The following is a 12,965-nucleotide window of genomic DNA, read 5'->3' on the forward strand; positions in this document are numbered from 1 at the left end:
AGCAAACCCCACAAAGGAGGCACAGTGCTGGCCATCAGATACAGGTCAGCACCCAGCTGCCCTGTCTGGTCTTACTGCTGCTACACCTGCCTAATCATGGTTTACACTCGGCAATACAAATAGCTGTCCACACTTGCTGGGAGCACTTCACATGTAAGAGTTCATTTAAACCCTACAACATCCGAGTGAGTAGGCATTATTTCCATCCTCACAAGGAAACCGAGGCCCAGAGAGGTTTGGCCTGGCCAAATCACTTGGCCAAGTCCACACAGCTAACAACCAAGAGAATAGGGCTCAAAGCCACACCATCTGATCTCAGTGTTTGTGTTTTGCAACCCCTCTGCCACCCCAAACTTGCCACACCACGCTGTGCTGCTGTCTGAAATGCTAGTCCCCTTTGGCGGCCACCTGGCATCTTCCTATTTATCTTCAAAACCTGGTTCAGCTGGGTCCTCCACTGGGCACCTTCCCAGCCTCCGGGAAGGAGACCCTTCCCTGCATGTCTTTGCAGGTGCATTCTGGCACGAGAGCCTCAGCCACACGGGTTGGTCCGGATCTGTGCTGTGTTTGTGCTCCCCACCAGGCTGGGGGTGCCCCCAGGCCACTCTTCACTCTCCATGTGACCGTCACAGAGGTGGCGGAGAGGCAGTGTCCTTGAAGGCAAATGCCCACGCCTATATCCCTGTGCCAAGATCTTGATGGTACCTGTCAGAAGCCCCTCTTCCCCCCTTCCCTCCCTGCTCCATCCTGCAATGCCCCTCCTGGCAAGGCTGACCATGACTCTGGTCACTGTCACTGCAGATTCTTGGGCTGCATCCTCAGTGGCTTGCCCTGAGCCAGCAACTTGCCCACCCACTTGCCACAAGGATTCCAAGACCTCCCCTCTCCCTTTTATCACCCCCGGCCCCCTGCTGTGCCTCCTCATGAACAGCGTGGCCTGAGCTCCCTCAGATCTCGAGGTGGCCCTGGGAGTGGGCACAAAGCAGCAGCTTCACCACTGTCACCTCCTTCCCCTCTCCCATCCCCACCTCCTCCCCCTCTGCTCAGAAGCCTGGGCCTGGGCCTCACCTCCCCACTGGCCTCACTCATCCCTTCTGCACATCAGACCTCCTCAATCAATGGATTGATGCCTTTCCCTTCACCTCTCTCTAACCTCTCGCCCCCCTTCACCCCTCGCTGTTCCAATCTGCTCAGGAATCTCCCCAGTAATGGAAGCTCTCCCTCCCTCTACACGGGTGTGTGTGCGCACACCTGTGCCCTCTGGCTGTGCACACATTGCTTCAGAGCCTGGGTGCTAGGGAGCAGATGAGCAGATGCTACCAGCACAGAGAGGGCAGCGCGGGGACGGAGGGGACAGCCAGGCTGGGGTCACGGGGGCTGCCTGCCTGTCTTGTCAACCAAACCAAGCCTTGAATGAGGAGCCCTCCCAGTCTGATGGTGCCTCCTCCCCTTCACCATCTCTTTTCACTCCCGCACCACATGGTGTCTGGCTGTGCACACACACCGCCCCCCCCCCCCCCGCGTGCTTTCCTCCGATCCACAGTGGGGGGCTGTGCTGTCTTCAGACAGGACTCTCCCCTACCCCTTCCTGATGTCGCCTCCCCGCTGCTCACCCCCCCGGGTCCTTCCTCACCAGTGGCACTCCCTACCAGCTGTGTGACCTTCAGGCACATGCCTTAACCTTCTTGAGCTCCAGTGTTCTCATCAGAAGGGACATCACGATCCCCACCCTGCAGGGGGACACCTCCCACCGCCTCAAGGGTCTCTGATGGTGAGCACCCAGCAAGTGTTGGAGCATCTGCTGCTGCCTCGTCATGCCCATTATCACCCTGGAGTCCTGGCAGCCTGGTTCCCTGCATGCCGGGCAGCACGTGACACTCACACGGGGCCCCAAACCTTGGAATACGTTTAGGTTTTCAGAGTTAACAACTAACACGGCTACCAGGTCCAGTCTTCGGATTGGCCGTCATCACAAAATACAGCAAAAGAAAGCAAACCTGTTCAGCTACGCCTCCTGGTTTGATGAACCTGACGTTCAAATAGAACACAGATGCTGGAGGGAGAGGCCCCAGGGGACACCGGCCCTGGCTTGAGCGACCACTCAGCAGGGGGTGGGCCCTATCGCTGAAATGTGTACCAGAAAACCGGTTTGCATACGCCACGCCCCTCTGCCGAGAATGCACCTGCTGCGTTGTGAGGACACCCACGAGAGGACATGCCCTGCTTCACGGGAACCGCGCTCTGCTGCCAGCTGGCCATCAAACATGCCTGGAACACCCAGGTGCCCGTCAGAGGGGTCAGAGGCTGGGGAGAGGGCAAGAGGCACCTTGTGCCCGCCACCCGCCCCTCACCTGCTGGGCCTGCTGCAGCAGCTCCATGCGCTCCCGCAGGACCTGGCTGTCGAACTCCCGGCTCTGCCTCAGGATCTGCCGGCGCACCTTCTCCACGGCGGCCTGCAGGTCCTCCCGCTGGCCCTCGCTCAGCGCCTCGCTGGCCCTCCGCCCTGGCTCTTGCTGCAGCGCGTTGTACAGCGTGGCCTCCAGCTCCTGGATTTTCTGAGTGGCCCAAATCACAGACAGTGGAAGATCACAAATGGGTGGACGGTAGCGGCCAGGACACTGCAGCTGCGGGGGGCAGAGCTGGCCATCTCAGGCAGGGAGGGGAGCGTGCAGGGGCCTAGCAGAGCAGCCAGCAGGCACGGGCGGGGGGGGGGGCGGGGGAGCGGGGGAGCCCCTTGCAGCCCCGTGCACACTCTTTCGAGAACATGTCTAACTCTATTCAATCAAGATGCCCTACTCTGTGCAGGACAGGACAAGGGCTATAAGAAGGAATCATCAGAACTGCCCCTTGAAACGTGCGATTCAAAGAGAGGTTTGGCTCCGCCAGTTTTCAGTCCCCATTTATTCCACCCACCCCCACCTTGGGAACAGATCTCCCCTTTTATCGTGGGCATCAGTGGGAAAATATGTCTCAAATCGCACACACACACGTGGTTTTCAGCCAGCTAGTTCGGAATGCCACTTTAATCTAGAGCGAGTGGTGGTGACAATGTTCTAACCGTGCCCTCCCTTTGTTAGCAAAGCAGATGAGAGATTAGTGGCCAACCGAAGGCTCCTTGTGAAAGGCGAGAGTTTTAATCGTTAGAGGAAGTTATTTCTTTTCTACTTCACCCCCAAGACACTTAAATATAGTTACCTCATGGGAATATCTAGGGACAAAAGAGAAAATTATCTCCTTTTCTGCTTCCCTAAGTCCCCACCCACATGGTCCTCAAACACAAACCCCGTCCTGGGCCAGGCTAACTGTCCCTCTGGTCGTTGTCACTGCAAATTCTTGGTCTCCACCCTCCGCAGCCAGTCCTACACCAGCAACCTCCGCACTACAGGGCTTCCAGCTGAAAGATCTAGGAACTAGGGAATGGATCCCTGTCTTCCTAAGACCATTTGACCAATGTTCAGTTTGGATGGAAACTGCCAAGAAGAGGTGAGAGGAGGCTTGAGGCAGGAGTGGGGGGGTGAGGGGGATGTTACTCTGGCAAGCCTCTGCAGCTGTCTGGCACCACCCCCACCCTGCCCTGCCTCCAGACCCATCAGCCCAGAGCCAGTCTTGACCTACAGGCATCATCACCGCCCCTCGCCTGACCCCAAAGGACCCCCTTGGGAAATGAGAGGGTGGAATTCTGTTCCCTGGCACAGCCCAGGTGTCCCCATATGGGCTCCACACAGAGCCAGAGCTTGCCGGTACCCACTGGCTCACCCCCTCCCCATTCAGCAGCTGAGCTTCCAGGACACCTCAGGCCACCAGCTTCCAGCAAGGACCCTGCCACCCAATTCCAGAAGACCCACTGTGGACCTGCCCCATCTCACTCAGTGCGATGATGAAGGAACGCCAGCTTGCATGCGGCACCTGCCATCCTCACTCCTGCCCGGGCACAGGGCACCACCACCGTGTTATTCCCTGACCGTTCAAGCCGATCCAGCACGGCATCAGAACGCAATCACACCTCGGGCCTCCAAGACCCCTGAGGCTTTGGAAGGAACGCAGTTTCTACATGGTGGCACGATCAGCTCTCCCAGGGGCCTCCTCTGCAGAACCAGGACTCGGAGGGGCCCCCCCAGGGCCTTCCTGCAGACTGTACTCCAACAGCAAAGGGTGGACACCAAGCTTTTCCAAAATGTGTTGAAAATCACCAATCCTGCCAGATGTCCCTTGAAAAGACAGCCCATGACCCAGTGAGCTTGGCCAAGTACTTGCTTACATCCCTCTCAGAGCCCCAGGCCCATCCTTCAACCTTCATCAGATTAAGGGCCCAAGAAACCCTTCAGAGTTTTCCAAACTTGGCCCATTGCCTTCGATGCCTATGGATCTCCTTAAATCACGTTCCTCATAACTTTCTGGGAAACGCTAGGGAGACAGATGAGGCCTGGTGTGAGAAAGGTGTTCACAAAAGGATAGAGTCAAGGCAAAACCAGCGAGGGAACAGTTGAGTGTGAGCAATCCTCCCAGAGAAGGAGGAGACATTTCTATCTTTAAATTGCCCTCTGCACCGTTAGAACATCTTGTGCCCAAAAGGAAGCGCTGGGAGGGTAAATGCGTGGTCCCGGTGAGGCTCGGTTCCCGGACCTGTGACTTCTCTGGCCCAGGGCTCAGAACCCAGATGCCGATGGTCTTGGGGAGGTGGGCCAGACCCCGTGCCCAGGCTACTGGCTCTCCGTCTTCCCAGACATGCTCACGGAAAACGAGGGTTTGCGATCTTTTTTTTCAGTTGTTGACTCTGCATGATTTAGGTACAAACTATTCCATAAAATGATTTTTAACTACAGATGACCAGGACAAAGACTTGCTAGAGACTTTGTGGACTGTGCTGCTTCTTCCCGCAAGAAGGGACGCTGAACTCTCCATTCTCTGTGCTGTGGGGACACCTGGTGGGGCCTGTATTATCTCCCTGTCTCACTCGGTGGCCAGAGAGTCCTCAAAGTCATATGACATGTGAACTAGGATGGGATCTCAGTTTTAGCTCATCACCAGGAAGCCCGGGACAAATTTCTGACCCAAACGCAGTATGGCATAGGACCTCACAACAAGTCAGTTTTATTCTGATGACCACCAGGCCCCTGCTCTCAATGTTTTGCCTCCCTGTTCCTTGGCGACTTACCCTCGTTCTTGTTCACAGGAAAACTTGCTTTGGAGTTTTATGCACAAACAAGCATTTAAGTATAACAAACACCTAAGAAAGACAGCTTCTTCTCACTTGTCTCAAACAATTACTAGAGTTGAATAAGCATGCCTAAGGAAACCATACAGCTAAGTGATTTTTTGGAAAATCATGATTGATTTGGACAAAAGTGACAATTTCCCTTGAAATGAAGTACAGTCATTCCGGGCAGAACAGAGACAGGGCATTTTGATGGCACCCACGTGGCACCGGTGGGGCCCCTAAACATGGCATGAGCCCCAAAGGGAAACATAGCCTCTGAGGTCAAGTCTAACAAGCCAAAGTGACCAACCCACTTCTGGTCCTACCAGGTAAGCCTGGTCGAGGGCTTCCTTCCTGTAGTCCAGCTCCTCCTCCAGGTAGCCCTTCTGCCTGCTGAACAGGTCCTGAAAAAGAGGAGGCCCCCCCAAGATCAAGATCAGCAGTGAGAAGCTGTCCCAGCGAGGCTCTTCAGAGCCCACCTACTCACCTCTGCTAGAGAGTGACAGTCCCACCAGCTGAGGACCCGCCAGGTGCTCAAGTGGGAAGGGAGTGATGGTCTGCCCTGCTCGCCCCTCGCATGAGTCTTCCTGCAGGAGCCTTGCAGACCCAGGGAGACATGATCAAGCCTGTCCCACCTCCTCTTGGCTTCCCTTCCTCATGGGTGCCTGACTGCACCAAAGCGACACCCCTCCAACCCAGTGCCCAAGCAGGAATCCTTTTCAGTTCCTCTTGTCTCATCCTGATGGGCCCTGAAGACCCATCTCAAGAGTTCTCAGATGTGGCTCTTCCTCCTCACATGGACGGCATCCCCCACCTCTTGACTAGTCTCACTGCTGTGTGCCTCCTTCCCACGCCCGGTCACTCCTCCAGTCCCTGCAAGCATGGTCCATCCAGAATGCAAATCTCTATTACTGATTGGAAGGATCCTAAGGCAGGAGCTCATCTACTGCAGGCCCTTGGCTTCGCAGATGAGGAAACAGGACCGGAGAAGATCAGTGCCTTGCCCTAGATGCCACAGTGTCCTGGTGGCAGAGGAGGGACTAGATTCCAAGCCAGGGCTCTCTCACACCCTGGTGCTTCCAGGCTGTAAGCGATTCCTTCTCCCTTCTGTTTTCACTTCCCACTTCTATTTGCAAAACTTGAATTGGTCTTTGAAGACTCAAGAACCATTTCTTCTGGGAAGCCCTCTCTGACATCCTCAGGCTGGGTAAAAGAGACCCCCTCTATGCCATAGCCCTCTGGTGAATAACCACCACCGCCGCCATTTATCGGGTACCTGGACGCACCAAGCACTGTGCAAAACTGACTGTGCCTCTCACATCTCTCATCCATTTGCTTACTCACTTACTCACTTACTCATTCACTCACTCATCCCTACAGCCCAGCAGGTGGAACTTGGAATCCCCCACTTAGCAATGAGGAAATGAAGGGCCAATGTATCTTCCCAAACTCTCATGGCCATTAAGGAGGCCAGCAAAGCTGGGAGGACCATCTGGGTGTCTCTGGAGCCACTGGGCCAAGTGCCTCAGCATTGCCCACATGTTACTCTAACGTCCTCAGGCTGCATGGGGCTATTGGCTCATGAGCACACATTCCCACAGCCTTGTGGGCAGCTATAGCTCCTCAAGGTGGGGACCCAGCATATTCATTACCAGACCAGTAACCCTGGCATGGCACTGGGATAACAGAGGTTCCAAAAATATATATTAAGTGAATGAGTGAGTGAGTGTAAGAGTAAGTGAATGGATGACAATTACCTGGAACAGCCATTACGGAAAAAGCAAAATTTCAAAATGCAAGGAGATAAATGCATACAAAAGTACACGCAAGGAGGCCCCTGGGTGGCTCAGTTGGCTGCGCATCCGACTCTTGATTTTGGCTCAGGTCATGATCTCAGAGTTGGGAGATCAAGTCCTGTGTCAGGCTCTGTGCTGGGCGTGGAGTCTGCTTGAGATTCTCTCACTCTCCCTCTCCCTCTGCCCCTCCCCCTGCTCATTCTCTCTCTCTCTCTCTCTCAAATAAATAAAAAAATAAAATCTTAAAAAAAAATAATACATGCAAGACCTCCCTGGGAAGGAAAGTGCACCCTTTCCACCCTCCTGCCTCCCAGAGGGCTGTCTTTTACCTTTTCCCTCTCCAGGTCCAGCATCTTCTGAGTCAGGGCCGCCTCAGTTCCCTCTATTTGCTTCAGCCACTGGAAAACAGCAGGGACAGAGGGCCAGGACATGAGAACCCATGCCGGCGGGGGGCCTCCCACCAAAGCTGAGTGTGCAGGGGCCTCCTCCTCAATGAGGCTCCTGGCCTCCCCGGCCCATCTCAGCATGGCCTTCAGGGCCATGAAACAGGGCCATTGTCTGTACAGGTGTTCAGCTTTGACAGATGTTTGCTCAGGGATCAATCAGGTCTTGGATATACATGCATGTGTGCATGTGTGCGTGCGTGTACGTGTGCATGAATGTCAGTATGTGCGTCCCATTGCATCTGCGTGTCCAGGAGGGAGTTGGTGTGCATGCTGTGGGAGCCTGACTCAGCACACAGTGGGCCCCTGGGTGCATCTGGGGGCTCTGCGGCTGGGTGGCTGAGTGTCACTGAGGTCTGCTGAGTGCTGTGATGGTGGCTTCATGCTGGGGACCTCATCCAGCCCTTCACTCCCGCCCCATGGCATAAGCAGCATCACCCGTTTTATAGGTGAAGACATGGATGCCTAGTTAAATCACTTGTCCAAGGTCACACAGGTGGGCAATGGGGATTTCTAACCCAGCCTGCAAAACTGCCACTGCAGTGGCACCCCCGATCGGCCAGGTGCACCGTGGAGTGAGGGGTGTGCTGAGTCCCAGGGCACGAGGGTGCTGAAGTAGGCCAGCGAGCACCCACCAAGGGCAGGTGACAGGGACAGTCTGCCTCTTCCTGGGTCTGGGCTGGCGGTGAGCAGGAGGCGGGCAGCTGTTTCTCAGGATGGAGGTATGTAGGTGTGTCTTTATGAGGAGCCCACCCAAGAGATGGGCTGGTGGGTGGACCTGTGGGGGGGTTGGAGGGGGTGTCCGAGGGCAGGGGTGTGTCCATGCTTGACAGTGTGTGTGAATGTGTGCATTCGGCACAGTACACAGCCTCCTTGCCTCCAGCCTGGGGACCGCGCCCCCCTTTCCTAGCCTCCCAGCCCCACTTAGCAGCCCCATGATCCTCCTGGCTTTTCTTCTCCTCCCCTGCCTGAGGCTCCCCCTCCCCTTGCAGCCCTGCCCTTGGCTTCCCCCCTCGCTCCTCCCCCGCCCCATGGGTTCTGCGTGCCTCTGTGCTCCCTCAGCTCTCTGCAGTATCTCCCTGCAGCCCAGACAGCCCCCACGTCTCCCTTGATGCCACCCGAGCCTCCCTGGTCCCTCTGATGGGGAAGAGGCCGCTTTCACCCAAACCAGGATGCAGGGAACAGCCTTGATTTCTCCATCCCCTCCCCTTTCCCTTCCCCCTTCCACACGTTGGTCCCAACTGCTCCTGTTTCAAACACCCACCTGCTGCACACCACGGCCCCACCCCTCCAGGCTGCTGTCTGGACCAAAGCCCTCTCTGCTTTCAAGCACAGGTCCTCTCAAAACCCCAATTGTGCTGAAAGCCCTCAGGGACACCCCATCATTCCTGACACTGCTGGCCCCCCAGCCAAGCCAGCTTCGCCTCAGGGCCTCTGCACATGCTACTGTCCCTACCTGGAATGCCACTACCTCTCCCACCCCTGGCCTCGGCCCCAGGCCTTCTCTGAACTAACAGCTATTCAGCCTTCAGGCCTGAGTTGGCTGTCGCCTCCTCCAGGAAGCCCGCCCTGCTTCCTGAGTGTCCTGGGGTCAGGTGCCCTCCAGCATCCCTCCAGCATCCTACCAATGGCTCTCACAGCACTCACCTGACCAATTGCTGTTGTCTGTTTCCCTCCCACAGAAGCCCAAAGGCAGGGACCATATCTGACATGTTGTTACACTTCCTTAACCAGCACGGGCCTGGGATGAAGCATGTGCCCAGCAAACGTTTGCTGAACGAGGGCAGAACATAAGAGTGTGGAGGTCTGGCGGGAGGGACGGGGTGGATGCTGGTTCCATGGAGGGAACGAGACTAGATAAAGCCGTGATCACACGGCTTCCCCCAACATCAGAGTGAGCTTGGCTCCAAGAGTGGACCCCCTGAGCCAGCAGCAGATGCATGTGCCCAAAACAGAGCATTTTGTTAGATGTTGTTGAGGATGCACAATGCCTTACAAATAGATAAGCATATTTTTGGCGGGAAATGAAAAATGTTTCACTTTTAATATCCTAAGACAAGCAGTCCTAAAAAGATTAAAACTTAAGTGGAAAAAAATCAAAACTCAGTTTTGAATCATTACAACAAGCTGCTCTTAGAATAGGTTTAGAATATGGTGTCCAGTTTCTTCTTACTGTTAAAAAAAAAAAAAAAGATTGACATGCATCTTATGCATAGAAAGAAAAAAATTGACAAGTGCTTCTTGGCAATTGAAAGAGTAAAATGAGGGCAGAAAACACTGGCCATGAGCATCCTGCGCTTGTGAGGTCACGAATTTTGTATCGAGGAGAGTCCACCAGGTAGACCCCAGGCCACGCCCGGAGAGTAAGCACCCAAATGCAAATGGTTTGCACCATCCTCCAGGAGGGAGAGGTGTGGGGACACCTGTCCCCCCAAGCCCTCTGGGGAGAAGTGAGACAGCCTACAGGGAGGACATTCTGTAGGAAGCCAGGTCTTTGCCCACAGGTGCAGGGCCCCAGAGCTGGGGGCTCTCTCCTCTAAGACCCAACTCTCCCTTGGAGACAGTCCTGAGACCTTAATGCCAGGCCAACTATTGGAAAGCTTGACTGTGGCCACAGGCCTACGCTGAATTCACTCACCCATTGCAACCAGTGAGAACACAATTTTTTTAAAAAAATCTTCCATCTGTCTGATTGGTTTTGACTGTTTCTCAACTAGTTTTGAACTTGAAGGAGCTTCATAAAGAAGAAGTGTGACTCGGGCTCCTGGCTGGCTCAGTTGGTTAGGCATCGGACTCTTGATTTCAGCTCAGGTCATGATCTCGGGGTTGTGGGATTGGGCCCCATGTTGGGATCTGCACTAGGGGTGGAACCTTGGGATTCTTGGGATCCTCTCTCTCCCTATCCCTCTGCCCCTCCCATCACTTCTCTCTCTACATCTCTAAAAATAAATAAATAAAATTTAAAAAAAAAAAAGCACTGTGATTCATGACCACCTGTAAACCCTCAGATGTCCTAGGTTCAAGTTCCTTTGCTGGGCATGTGCTGTGGGCAGAGGACGTAGGGTAAGGACAGATGTAGGCTCTGACCTTGGACTCTGCTAACCATCAAGAGGGAATGGGGCTTCCCCAGGCAAGGATAGGAGCAAGATAAGCCCCCAGAGTAAGATGCCCTGGCAAAGTCATCCAGGAGCACTGTGTGGCATTCCTAATTAGAGTTGCACCTCACGTATATGCTACAGTGCTATATGCACTGTGCCTCCAAATAATACCTCAGTTTAGTCAGATACTGACACTGAGTGACAATTTTTAAAACAACATGCATTTGGGGGATGCCTGGGTGGCTCAGTGATTGGGCGCCTGTCTTCAGCACAGGTTGTAATCCTGGAGTCCTGGATTGAGTCCTGCATCAGGGTCCCCAGAGTGAGCCTGCTTCTCCCTCTGCCTGTGTCTCTGCCTCTATTTCTGTGTCTCTCATGAATAAATAAATAAAATCTTTAAAAAAAAATCATGCATTTGGTGTGTGCGTGGGGGGTGGGGCTCCAATCCCACTGTCAGCTCAAGAGCTCCAACTCATGCATGCTTGCTCAAGACTGTCCCCATTCCAGCGCTGATATCCCCACATCCCAGGAACCCTAGGACCAGGCAAACTGGGCAGTCTATTTTGGCTGGGGAGGGGGTCCTGTCAGGGCTCTCAGCTGGCCCTGCAGCTGGTCCCACCTTTCCTCTTGGGGCCACTCTCAGCACTGACATTCCCTGTAGGGGGACATCTAGCACTCCCAAACCTACAAGATCTTTAGACACAAACCTGTGGCAGGGCTGGCATCTCCTAGACCCAATTTGAGAAAATGGGAAAATTCTGGTGTGAGCCACTGCTCAAGGACTGTCCCAGTTGGGGAGTGGGCCCCTCTCATCTGCACCCAGTTGGCTGGTGAAGCTTGGGGTGGGGTGACGGGTCAAAGAAGACAGTTGCTGTGGGCCACACAGGGGCTCGAAGGGGGTGCATCGCTAATCTTGCACAGTTGCTGAGAGGAAAAGGAGCAGATCTGAGGTGGGGGACCTGAGGCTGCAGGTCTGGACACCCACTATTTGCCAGGCTGTGGAGCAGAATGTATCAGGGAGGGTCTGGGTGGGAGAAGGAAGTGGGGGCTACTCTCAGCAAGGCTGTGAACTCCCTACAGTGTATGGCCTTCCAAGAGACTCTGGGGGTTGAAGAGAGGGAGGCCCCCAGGCTTGCTGCCCAACCCCACCCCAAACCAGCCACTCAAGTCACAGATGATTCCTGCTCTTGATTCACCATCTACCATTGTTGGCTAAACCTCTTTGCCCTGGATGCTTAGTAGCAATATTTGGTTCTGCTTAAAAATGCCATGTCCTGGAGTCCCAACTCTAACCCTGCAAGGTCTGCAGACTCAGTTTTGTGGCTCTGAGTGATCCAGAGACCAATCTGCGAAGGCCCCTGCAGTGGGCAAGTGGTGGGCCAGGAGTCCACCCAGGAGGGGCCTCCCAGGGGATGAAGAAGGAATTGCTGGGCCTGACATCACCATATCCTCCAGGGAGCGCTCAGTGCTAAACTGAGTCATGAGTGTTTACTAGGGACTTGATGTAACACTCCCCAGAGCACTGCTAGCGGAGGCTAGGCCGTCACGTTTGGATACGTTGGTGAGAGGGAGGTTTACTGAATGTGAACCATGTGCCTAATGCTGTACGGTCACCTGCCGCTAATGGGCCAGCAGCCAGCCGGGTGTGAGTCAGCATCACCCCCTGTCCACCTGGGGACGTAGGCTCAGCCAGGTGAAGTGACTTGGGGGGTAACTTACCTCCTGTGTGACCTCGGGCAAGGCTTTGCCTAAGTCTGTTCCCAAAACCTAGTATCCTTCTCATGACTAGGGAGGAAGGACAGTAGTCCAGGGAAGAAAACTATTTCTATTTTCAACGTCCTTCCAAAAATTCTGGAAAGAATCTTGATTATGATCACTAAAGACTTCATTGGGACTAAACTAGTATTTTAAAGTTTAACTCCTGTGCTTTGAAAGGAAAAGCTCTCCAGATGGGACTGCATAAAAGTTATGTGTACCTAAAATATCCCAAACAAAAGGAAAAGGTAAACAAACCAGGAATGTATTTTTAACAAGCACAACAAAAAGCTATTAAGCTTTTTATACGTAAAGCACACAGAGAAGTCAGGAAGAAACACCGTACTCATGACAAACACGTATTGAATAAATGTATGAATATACGAATGAATTAATGAATTAATGAACGGACGAAGAACAAACAAACCCAATGGAAATCGTCAAAAGAAATGTAATTACAATTCACAAAGAAGGAAGAAAACAGATAATACACAATAAAAACCCAATATCACTAGCACTCAAATCAATGCAAAAGGAAACATGACCATCATGTAATTTTAGCCTATGGAACTGGCAGGGGTCTTTAGTGGTGACACGCCGGGGTGAGCGTGGAACCAGCAATGTGGTCACACTCAGGTGATATTGGTACCAGAGGAACTGGTACCACTTTTCTTGA

At 53.8% G+C, this 12,965-nt stretch overlaps 1 protein-coding gene across 1 annotated transcript in view; it reads right to left on the reverse strand.

Annotated features, from left to right (window-relative positions):
* The window catches only part of JAKMIP1 (janus kinase and microtubule interacting protein 1), a 141,116-nt gene that overhangs the window by 10,338 nt on the left and 117,813 nt on the right, over positions 1 to 12,965 (reverse strand). Inside the window, exons 18-20 of the mRNA XM_049108647.1 lie at positions 7,323 to 7,391; positions 5,524 to 5,601; positions 2,352 to 2,555 (exon numbers count right to left, since the gene is read on the reverse strand). Coding sequence (XP_048964604.1) covers positions 2,352 to 2,555; positions 5,524 to 5,601; positions 7,323 to 7,391 — 351 coding nt within the window. The remainder of the gene's footprint in view (positions 1 to 2,351; positions 2,556 to 5,523; positions 5,602 to 7,322; positions 7,392 to 12,965) is intronic.

Source organism: Canis lupus, chromosome 3 (genome assembly GCF_003254725.2).
Source record: "Canis lupus dingo isolate Sandy chromosome 3, ASM325472v2, whole genome shotgun sequence".
NCBI classification, from domain to species: domain Eukaryota; kingdom Metazoa; phylum Chordata; class Mammalia; order Carnivora; family Canidae; genus Canis; species Canis lupus.